The 11541-nt window shown below is 39.1% G+C and overlaps 1 protein-coding gene across 2 annotated transcripts in view; it reads left to right on the top strand.

Annotated features, from left to right (window-relative positions):
- The window catches only part of dis3l2 (DIS3 like 3'-5' exoribonuclease 2), a 300765-nt gene that overhangs the window by 164497 nt on the left and 124727 nt on the right, over positions 1-11541 (top strand). For both annotated transcript variants that reach the window (XM_043702288.1, XM_043702289.1), the window contains one exon: positions 7053-7286. In XM_043702288.1, the coding sequence (XP_043558223.1) occupies positions 7053-7286 (234 nt within the window). The remainder of the gene's footprint in view (positions 1-7052; positions 7287-11541) is intronic.

Below are 11541 nucleotides of genomic sequence, written 5' to 3'. Positions count from 1 at the left end.
CCTTCATAATTTTATATGTTTATACAAGATCCGCCCCCCTCATTCTTCTGAATTCCAATGACTATAATCCCAGTCTACTCAGCCTCTCCTCATAAGCCAATCCCCTCAACTCCGGAATCAACCTAGTGAACCTCCTCTGCACCCCCTCCAGTGCCAGTACATCCTTTCTTAATTAAGGAAACTAAATCTGCACACAGTACTCCAGGTCTGTCCTATCACCCTCACCTTGACCTTTTTCCACCTATCACATTTCCGACGCCCCTCCCCCACGTCCCTCCTCCCTATCTTTTATCTTAGCCTGCTGGACCAACTTTCCTCATTCCTGAAGAAGGGCTAATGCCCGAAACGTCGATTCTCCTGTTCCCTAGATGATGCCTGACCTGCTGCGCTTTTCCAGCAACACATTTCCATCTCTGCCTCCAATTCAGGACAACTTTTATTATTTAAGGGACCTAAAATTTTTGCGACACATCTAGAGAAGGCAGGACTTGAAGCTGGATCTTCTAGCGCAGTGCACTGCCACTGCATGGCACTTTTTCCTCCTTGTCATATTTTTGTAGTCTCTTTTTATGTTTTATGTTGTATCATAGGGAAGGTGATGGCCTAGTGATCGTATCACTGGGCTGTTAATCAAGAGACTCAGGAATGTTCTGGGAGCCTCTATTCAAATCCTGCTTTGGCAGATGGTGGAACTTGAATTCAATAAAAATCTGCAATTAAGAGTCTAATGATGACTATAAATCCATAGTTGATTGTTGGAAAAACCCATCTTGTTCACTAATGTCCTTTAGGGAAGGAAACTACTATCATTTGGCCTACATGTGACTCCAGACCCACAGCAATGTGATTGACTCAAGGTATGGGCAATAAATGCAGGCCTAGCCAGCAATGCCCTCATCCTATGAATGTATAAATTGCAAAAAAAAGAATAATTAGTAATTGCCAACAAACTATCCTGCTGGCACTGAAAATTGTGTTAAGCAAGTTTGGAGTTCCATTCCTTCATATTTTATTTATTGTTGGCAGTTTATTTTGTTTTTTTTCTTCATTTTTCTTTCTGTCAATTTTTCTTCATTCACTCTTTCTTTTCCTATCTTTAGTTGACTCTCTATACCTATCTTTCCCTAGAATTAAATATTCTAATTGGTGATTTGTAGTTGGACGTTGCACTGTTCATTAATTATCCTTTAATCTGAATGATTAAGGAGATACAAAGTTGTTTCCTCTATTCATGCTGGTTCCAGGTATTTTGCAACGGTATTGAATATTTTTGATAATTGGCTAAGAGAAACTTACAGTGAGAAAGTGTAGTTGATAATCAATGGTCAAGTGCAAGTATAGAGTTCCACCTCCTGATTTAAACCCAGTTTTGGTGTATTTCTAAGCTCAAGTGAATGCTTGGTTAATGAGCACCACCTCTATATATTTAAATACAATTGATTTTTAATCGAAGTCATTCTACTTTTTTGTGCCTCAGTTGGAATGTCCTCTCAATATTTCCTTCTCCCAGTCTTTCTGTTTCCTCTCTTTTCTGTGTGCCGTTGCCTTTTTCTATGTGCATTCCCTCCTCTCTTTTACACAGGTCCTCCTCTCTTCTGTATAATGCCTGCCACCTTCTGCTTTACACATGTTCCTTACTTCGCTTTCCTTGGTCGTAGAGTCATAGAGATGTACAGCGTGGAAACAGACCCTTTGGTCCAACCCGTCCATGCCAACCAGATATCCCAACCCAATCTAGTCCCACCTGCCAGCACCCGCCCATATCCCTCCAAACCCTTCCTATTTATGTACCCATCCAAATGCCTCTTAAATGTTGCAATTGTGCCAGCCTCCACCACTTCCTCTGGCAGCTCATTCCATACATGTACCATTCTCTGTGTAAAAAAGGTTGCCTCGTAGGTCTCTTGTATATCTTTCCCCTCTCACCCTAAATCTATGCCCTCTAGTTCTGGATTCCCTGACCCCAGGGAAAAGACTTTGTTAATTTACCCTATCCATGCCCCTCATAATTTTGTAAACCTCTATAAGGTCACCCCTCAGCCTCCTACGCTTCAGGGAAAACAGCCTCAGCCTGTTCAGCCTCTCCCTATAGCTCAAATCCTCCAACCCTGGCAACATCCTTGTAAATCTTTTCTGAACTCTTTCAAATTTCACAACATCTTTCCGATAGGAAGGAGACCAGAATTGCACGCAATATTCCAACAGTGGCCTAACCAATATCCTGTACTGCCGCAATATGACCTCCCAACTCCTGTACTTAATACTCTGACCAATAAAGGAAAACATACCAAACGCCTTCTTCACTATCCTATCTACCTGCGACTCCACTTTCAAGGAGCTGTGAACCTGCACTCTAAGGTGTCTTTGTTCAGCAACACTCCCTAGGACCTTACCATTAAGTGTATAAGTCCTGCTAAGATTTGCTTTCCCAAAATGCAGCACCTCACATTTATCGGAATTAAACGCTATCTGCCACTTCTCAGCCTATTCCTTTTCTGTCTTTCACTCCCATTCCTTCACTTTTTTTCTTGACCCCTCAGCGTTACTTCTGACATTTTCTTTATCGTCTCTTCTTTCCTGTCTTCTCTGCTTCATCCTTTTGAAGTAGGTGAGGCTTCCAAGAAAACATTTTGTTGTTTGAACGAATATAATAGATTCTTCAATGGACATATAGCTACTAATCCAAAAGCAAAATTCTTCTAATATTGGAAATCAGAAATAAAAACATTAAAAGTTGGATTTACTCATTAGGTCTGGTAGTGTCCATGAAGAAAGGAAGAAATAATATTTCAACTAATAATCTTTCATCAGAATATTTTATCATGTTAGTGTGAATTGTTTTTTTTAAATGTTTCTTTTGAGTTTTAACATTTCAGGTTGAGAAAAGATTGAACAATTTCATAAAATTCTTGTAATTTGTGGAGAACAGATATTGTAGCACATTCTGCCGGTGAGGTTGTACTATTAGTGTTGTGTTTACATTGGCAGATTCCATTGAGAATGTGGATATAGGAATTGGCAATGATAATATCAGCAATGTAGGAACATGTAAGATTTTGACAGCAGGAAATGTGCACAGATTTGATATTTTTTAGCATATTATGGATATGTGTATTCATTGAGGATGGGACCATGCTTTGATACAGTGATCTCACAATGAATTATCTCATTGTGGCTGTGCTTGGAATTTTGGGTGGAGTGAGTTTTACTTCAGTCTGTTCTATTTTCAAAAATTTCAAACAAGTATCAGGACAATTCTAATATTATGAGGATTTAACGTTTTAAAAAGATTGGTTTTTTTATTCCTTTCAACTTATACCTCTATATTTGTATCGTTTATGTTGGCTTAAAGTTGCATTTTTCTTTGCTAATCTCATCACACTGAGCTCTCTTTGTTTGCCTTAACACCGTTATTATTGTAGGCATGCTGAACTTGTGATATCAGCGATCTCCCCAAAATGATTGCTGCATGTATGTTCAGCTGTTGTATTTATTGTATCATAGCAAGTGTAATCCTCCTTACTGAACCTAAATGAACTGTTAAAGAAAATATTGGTACTGATGATTAAAATGTATTGTATTCTATATTGGAATTTGAGAATAGATGCAATTTAATAACTCTGCCTACTCAAATGAATCACTATACATATAGTGTGTATAATTAGTGTACTGTGTCAACATTACATATGAAATACAGTGAACAATTTTTGTCCCCTTATCTAAGAAAAAATATACTGAAATTGGAGATAGTCATGAGATGGTTCATGGTTGATTCCTGGTGTGGAGGCATTTTCTTACGAGGAGAGGTTGAGTAGATTGGGCTTGTACATAGTTGCAGATGTTATTGAAATATGTAAGATTCTTAGGGGGTTTGAGAAAGTTGATGTAAGAAGGTTGTTTCCCTTTGTGGGAAAGTCCAGTACTAGCGGGCATAATCTCAGAGTAAGCGATCACCATTTAAAGCAGCGATGAAGATTTTCTTCTCTTAAGGGTAGTCAATCTGTGCAGATTTTACAACAGTGGGTGTCGACGCTAGGTTGTTAAGTATATTCAAGACTGAATAGACAGATTTATGAACAATCATAGAATTGAGGATTGTGGCAATATGGCAGGAAAGTAGAGTAAAGGATTATCAGATCAGCCATGATCTGATTGGCAGAGCAAACTCATGGTGAATTGTCGGCTCCATTTCTAAATCTTATGGTCTTATTGTATTATCAGTTATCTATCCGTATATCAATTTCAGTTTGGAGCTTGCTTGAACAAGAAATCATTTTTAATTCACCATTTGGAGCATTAATACTGACTATTTAAGATCTTTTAAAAAAGTCTGTAAGACTCAGATGCAGAAAATATTGCAGTATTGCCACTTAGGAAAAGCTAGTGTTAGCGCGGATGAAATGATATCAGTCCAAGCCCAGAGTGCGGTTCAACAATCAGTAACGTTATTGCTACAGTAACGCCGGTGGAGACCAACCGAGGTCCGAATCTCGGCTGCTCTCCTGTTCCCGCGCGCTGCTACAGATTATATACTTTTAGTTGTCAGGATGTGTGGAATTTGAGGATGAATGGGATGATAGTTCCCCATCATCACTGGAGTAGGTGCAAATAGAATGTTTCCTGCCATCCCAGGAGAGTTGCAGGGCACGCACAATAGGGTGCTAATTGGTTTATGTAAAACGGGTCCGGGTATTATCTGCTTGTCTCTCTTTGTGAGGGCAGGGGCTAGCACCCCCTTTGTTCCCTTGGGGTGTTGGTGTGTATTGGTCTGATATCAGTCTCTTGGTGTGATTAGGAGATGGGTTTCCATATTAATTAATTCCGGAGTTTTGGTCTATGAGTCATGGGTAATGTTGGTATAGTGTGGATTTTATCTGTCCTCTGTCTCCTATCTCCTGGTCACTTGGGTGGACTGGCAGCTGCTGAGTTCTGTGGGTTTAAAGCTGCGACTGCTGTTTAAAACACAAAATGAATTCTTACAGTTTCCTGATGTAGGCATAGTCCCGTGGCAAAAGCAAGGCGGCTCTGATGCCCGCTTGCACTAGGATACAAAAATTAGTTTGTGGCTGAATTTAGATTCCATTTTATATTTGAAACATGGACTGCAAAATAATAATCCCTAATAATCAAAAAGAAACAATAGATTGAGTCTTGTACTTCTTCCCAGCACACTGCAGAACTGCTGGGAAGGAATCTGAAGTGGTCTTGTTGACAATAAAGGTCTGAAGGGGCAATTTTCTATCTGACTTATACAAAATTAAGAAATGTGCAACCAAATGTTCAGCCCCTGAGGACGATCTCAGTACAGTGGCGGGATAAGTAGGTCAATTTCAGTACCATTGCAGGGTGAGAAGGTGAAATTCAATGCAATCACGTGAAGAGGAGGGCGATCTCCATACTGGACCACAATTATTTACAATATATATTAATGACTTGGATGAAGAAAGTGAGGATGGCACAAACATAAGTGGGAAACCAAGCAGTGAAGATGGCACAATGAGTCTGCAGAAAAATATAGACAGGTTAAGTGAGTGCCCAGAAACTTGGCAGGTGGAGTAGAATGTGGGGAATTGTGAGGTTATGCAGAAAAAAAAGAGAAGCTGACTATTATTTAGATGGAGAAAGACTGCAGAAAGCTTCAGAACAGAAGGAATTTGGAGTACTTGTCATGAATCACAAAAAAAATTCCATTTGCCTTGTATTAGGAATGATCAGCCATGATCATATTGAATGGTGGTGCAGGCTCGAAGGGCTGAATGGCCTACTCCTGCACCTATTGTCTATTGTCTATTCTCCAAACTCCAGTGGAGAATACAAGGCAAATGGAATGTTGGCCTATATTTCAAAGGGAATGGAGTATAAAAGTAGGGAGGTTTTTCTAAAACTGTACAAGGCATTAGTCAGACCACATCTCTAATACTATGAACAACGTTAGATCCTTATCTGAGGAAAGATATGCTGGTATTGGAGGCAGTCCAAAGAAGTTTCACTAGGCTGATATAGAGATATGGAGGTACTGCCTTATGTGAAAGGTTGATTAGATTGACCCTGTACTCATTGCAATATAGAAGAATTCAAGCATACAAATATTTTAAGGAACTGGACCAGGCTATTGTGGAAAGGCTGTTTGGGGAGGTGGTCAAGGACTAAAGGCTGTAGTCTTAGACTAATAGATTGCACATTAAGATAGCAATGAGAAGGAATTTCTTTTGAGAGTAGTGAATCTGTGGAATTGTTTATTGTAAAGGTCTGTCAAGGTTGGGTCACTGAGTGTATTCAAGGCTGAGATAGACAGATTTTTAATCAGTAAATGTTATAGGGAAAAGGCAGGAAAGTGGAATTGAGGAATATCTGATTAGCTATGACCTTATGGAATGGCAGACCAAACTCAATGGGCTGAATGGTCTACTTCTGTTTCAACATCTTAAGGAATGCATTTGAATTCTACATCCTTTTAAGTTTACTTCAGTGCAGATACTGAACTCCGTATTTATTTTAACTGAGTCTAAGTAATTTGTTGATGTTTCATGTCTTTTTAAAATGGTACGTGATCTATCATGATTATATATACCATAATCCAGGATGGAAGCTGGTAACTTTAAAACTGTTCTAAAAGAGCCACGTATTTTGCAATTTTACAATTTCAAATTCAGTCAGTGCATTTAGAAAGCTCAAAGAGTATGCAGGAGGTTTTTTGGATTATCATCAAAATATACAAAAATGTGTAGTATGTGTTTTTATAGAGTGTGTTTATGCATATTGCACATTTTATCATTTTATCATAGATGTACCTTGACTGGATTAAATGAATACTCTGCCGTGTGAAAACAATCATGAAAAATAAAAGAGAGAATTTAAACAAATGAATTGTTATTTTGCCTCAAAGCATCTACTTTTGTTTCTACAGTAGTGATTTTGGAAGATCATTGGATAGGGTTTGGTTATATTTTAAGGTGTACATGTTACTCATCAGTCATTCAATTCCGGGAAAATTAATGAGCCACTGGATAACAAATTTTTAAATAACTTGCCTGTCTAATTGTATTTTGCAGATCCTCAGTCAATGGTATGGCCGAACTATTATTCGCTCTTGTGTAAAATTGAGTTATAATCATGCACAAAGTATAATTGAGGATCCAAAAAAGATATTCACCCCTGATGAATTACCGCCTGTTTCACCTGAGCATTGCATTGCAGACATAAAAACTGCTGTAATAAATCTTCATAACATTGCCAAACACCTCCGTAGACAAAGGTTTGATGATGGAGCTTTACGATTGGACCAGGTAAGCACCATTTATTTTGTAAAGAATACGCGAGAAATTACAATTTTAACTGCATCAATGTAAAAACATTGTTATGCTAAACATATTTTAAAAAACTAAAAGAAATGTCTGAAAAATATCAGATTTCAGATCTGTATTTAACAAAACTTTGAAAGCTAAGCCTTAAAAAGTTTGAGAATAACAGACCGTTGCATTTCAAGCAAGATGAGATGCATGGAAATCCAAAATAAAAACAAAAATAAACTGAGGAAAAGGTAATCCCTATAAAATGTTAACTTTCTGTCGTTGCTGCCTGACCTGCTGAGCATTTACAGTACTTTTTAAATATTTTTGAACATTTTGTTTTAGCTAGAGGCACACCAAGTACTTTATACTAAAAAGAAATGAAACATTATATGGTAATACTAAAGTTCAGTACTGTATAATGCAGTTATGTAGTGCTTTCATGACCAGAATAAATCTGTGCTTTGTAGCCAGTTATTTACTTGTGATGTCAGTCACTGTTTTTCTAAAGGAAGCTACAATTTGAACAAGTCAGGCTCACAGTTATTCCACCCCACATAATACTCAGCCAATAGAAAAAGAGGAAATGCTGGAAATGAACAGGTCTGAAACCAAAATCCTGTTAACTCGCAGAATTAACAGCTCAGGTCGCTGACCTTTCATCAAAACTGAAAACTGTTGAAATGTCTTGAGAAAGGACAGTAACACGATAAGATCATCAGAGAGTCTCTACTGGAATGAAATACAGAAGGGAGCAAATGTCAAAGGAATAGTGATTATTTTTGCCCTTTAATCTTTTCTTCCTTCCACAACAGACCTTCTTGTCCCTGATCCCCCTCCACTGTCTCTGCACTTGTCCAAAGCCTGTTAAATCTCTAACTTCTCAGAGTTGACAAAAGATCAACTGGTCATCCTGAAACTTGAACCCCATGAGTCAGTCCACAAATGGTGCCTGACTGGTGAATATTTCCAATATTTTCAGTTTTTCTTTCAGATTTCCAGCATCAGTGGATATTTTGCTGTTACTTAGTGTGGTTGGTGTAGAGAACCGTTATCTGAGGTCATGGATTTTTCTCTGGACGAAAAGTTTTCCTCTGACTGTAGCTAATGTTGTTCCCCTGTTTAAGAAGGGGAGTCAGGACAAACCTGGTAATTATAAACCAGTGAGCCTTACTTACGTTGTGGGTAAGGTGTTGGAAATGGTTATGAGAGATAGGATTTATAATAATCTGGAAAGGAATACTTTGATTCGTGATAGTCAACACAGTTTTGTGAAGGGTAGGTCATGCCTTACTAACCTTATTAAGTTCTTCGAGAAGGTGACAAAACAGATGGATAAAGGTAAAGCAGTTGATGTGGTGTATATGAACTTCAGTAAGGCATTTGATAAGGTAGCAGACGGTAGGCTATTTCACAAAATACGGAATTTCGGAATTGAAGGTAATTTAGCAGTTTGGATCAGAAATTGGCTAGCTGAAAGAAGACAGAAGGGTTGGTTGATGTCAAATGTTCATCCTGGAACTCATTTACCAGTGGTGTGCCGCAAGGATCTGTTTTGGGGCCATTGCTGTTTGCCATTTTTGTAAATTATCTGGATGTGGGTGTAGAAGGATGGGTTAGTAAATCTGCGGATGACACTAAGGTAGGCAGAGTTATGGATAGTACCGAAGGCTAACGCAAGAGGACATAGCTTTAAATTGAAAGGTGATTGATTTAGGACAGATATTAGGGGTCGTTTCTTTACTCAGAGAGTAGTAAGGGCGTGGAATGGCCTGCCTGCAACACTAGTAGACTGACCGACATTAAGTGCATTTCAGTGGGCATTGGATGTGCATATGGATAATAATGGAACGGTGTAGGTTAGATGGGCATCAGAATAATTTCATAGGTTGGCACAACATCGAGGGCCGAAGAGCCTGTGCAGTGCTGTAACATATTATGTTCTATGTATGTAAAACAAGGGAGGAAGGATAGACCAAGAAATTGTAGGCTCATGCTGAAGAAGTTATTAGACTGAATATACTTTGCACATTGAGAGATACTTTGCACTTTGATTAATCAGCAATAGCATAGATTTGGTAAAGGTCAGTCATGTTTGACAAATTTCATCAAATATTTTGAGGAGGTAACCAGCAGTGTTATAAGGGTATTACATTTCATGTGCCCTACATGGACTTTAGCAAAGCTTTTTGCAAAGTCCCTCATTAGTAGACTGGTGAAGAAAGTAAGAGTCCATGGAATCCAAGGTTAAGTGGCTTATTGGATCCAAAATTAGCTAAGAGGCAGGATGCAGACTGTGAAGTTGGACAAATGGTTTGGTGACTGTTTCCAGTGGTGTTCCACAGGGCACAGTGCTGTTTGTGGAATAGAATAATGATTTGGACTTCATTGTATGGGGTATGATCAAGAAGTGTGTGGATAATACCAAAATTGTTTAGGTGATGGAATAACTGCACAGAGGCCGGTATCCCATCACCAAGTCACCCTTTGTTTGCTTGTGCACAGTACAGTCCCCTGGGCTGAAGAGATTCTAATCTTTGAGAAGGGCACTGCTTGTCACTGGTCACTCGGGTTCTTCCTTTCTTCCTGGTGGTGGGAATTGAATAAAGCTTTACACACTTGTTGTTTTTCACTATGTCCAACACCTGCACACACACGACATGTGTGTGGGGATAAAATAAACACCACCGCTGTCAGGTGGTAGTGTGGGAAAGAAGAAAAAAAGAAATTTTTTAAAAATCTCCTGTTTTTATTGGTCATCCAGGCTTTCCGGATTGTCCCAGGTTAACAATCCCAATCAAAGAACTTGTAGTCAATGAGGGCCACTTGCTTCCAATCACTACAGGTGGTAAATAGTGAGGAGGATAACTGAACTGCAGGAAGATATCAATAGACTGCTCAGGTGGGTAGAGCAGAAGTAAATGGAATTCAGTGCAGAAAATTGAGAGTTAATGTAGTTGGGGAAGGCTAACAAGACAAAGAATACACAATGAATGTGTGGACCCTAAAAAGTACTGAATATCAGGGGGAATCTTTGTGTGCAGATCCACAAATTGCTGAAGATAGTAGGACAGGTAGATAAGGTAGGTAAGAAGGCATACAGAAATCTTGACTTTAGTAGCTGAAGTAATACACTGAAACTGTAGAAAATACTATTTAGGCCACGACCGAAGTACTGAACTGCAAGTGGTTCTAGTCACCTCATCGTAGGAAACATGTGATTGCACTTGAGGGAGTGCAGAGAAAAGCTGCGAGGAAATCACCTGGGCTGGAGGAACCGAGCTATGAGTTAAGGTTAGGTAGGCCAGAGTTGTCTTCGTTGGAGTAGTGAAGGTTGCAATTGACCTGATAAATGTGTATAAGATTATGAGGGGCGCAGATAGAAATGCGTTGATCTTATCAGTAGATGGATCAATAACTGTGGACATGGGTGTAAGGTAAGAGGTAGAAGGCAAAGAGGTGAGGAGATGAGAAATTCTTTCACTCAAAGGGCGATGGAAGTCTGGAACTCATTGCATAAAAGTATGGTTGAGTTTGAAACTTTTGTATCATTTAAGCTGTACTTAGATATTCCTTTGTGTTTCCATAGCCTTGAGGGCTATAAACCAAAAGTAGAAAATGGGATTAGTGGCATTAAATCTCCATTTTACAACGTCTCAATAACCACATCTGTTCTAACCAATCACCCTCTTCTCGGTCTGCTGGCCCTTGCTGCACTCCAATACTCATTCACGAGCATAGCTCCAAATCATCACTAACAGCTAGCTTCAGCAACTTTCTCAACTGCACTGAACTATTAATGTTCACAGGCTACTTCTGAACCCTCATTGCTTCCCCTCACACAATTCAAAGAATCCTTCCACTTTCCATTCTGCCAAGGATATCTTCTGAGTTCTGACTTCAACACTTCACTATCAATTCACTCTGAAAACGTCTTCCTTAGTTCTCAGAGCATAGATCCATCCAGTTGCTCTTGTCTCTATACTGACCCCCCAACATAGAGTTGTTTTACTCACACAACTTCTGTGTATTACTTCTACATTCCCAGCTAATTACAGCACTTCTGACTGCTTCTGTCTGTCTCTCTCTCTCTCCAACTAACTGTAACCTCTGAACTTCTCTTCAGTACCCTATCTAAAGCCTTATTGCTGGGCAAAACTGAGTGTTGCGATCTAGCGACTTTTGGAACTGTCTGATAAATGTTACCAGTCATAAATTGCTGGCTTTTTCAGTGCAAAAAAAGATACAAAAG

Source organism: Chiloscyllium plagiosum, chromosome 13 (genome assembly GCF_004010195.1).
Source record: "Chiloscyllium plagiosum isolate BGI_BamShark_2017 chromosome 13, ASM401019v2, whole genome shotgun sequence".
NCBI lineage: Eukaryota > Metazoa > Chordata > Chondrichthyes > Orectolobiformes > Hemiscylliidae > Chiloscyllium > Chiloscyllium plagiosum.
This window is presented reverse-complemented; position numbering and strand designations above follow the sequence as displayed.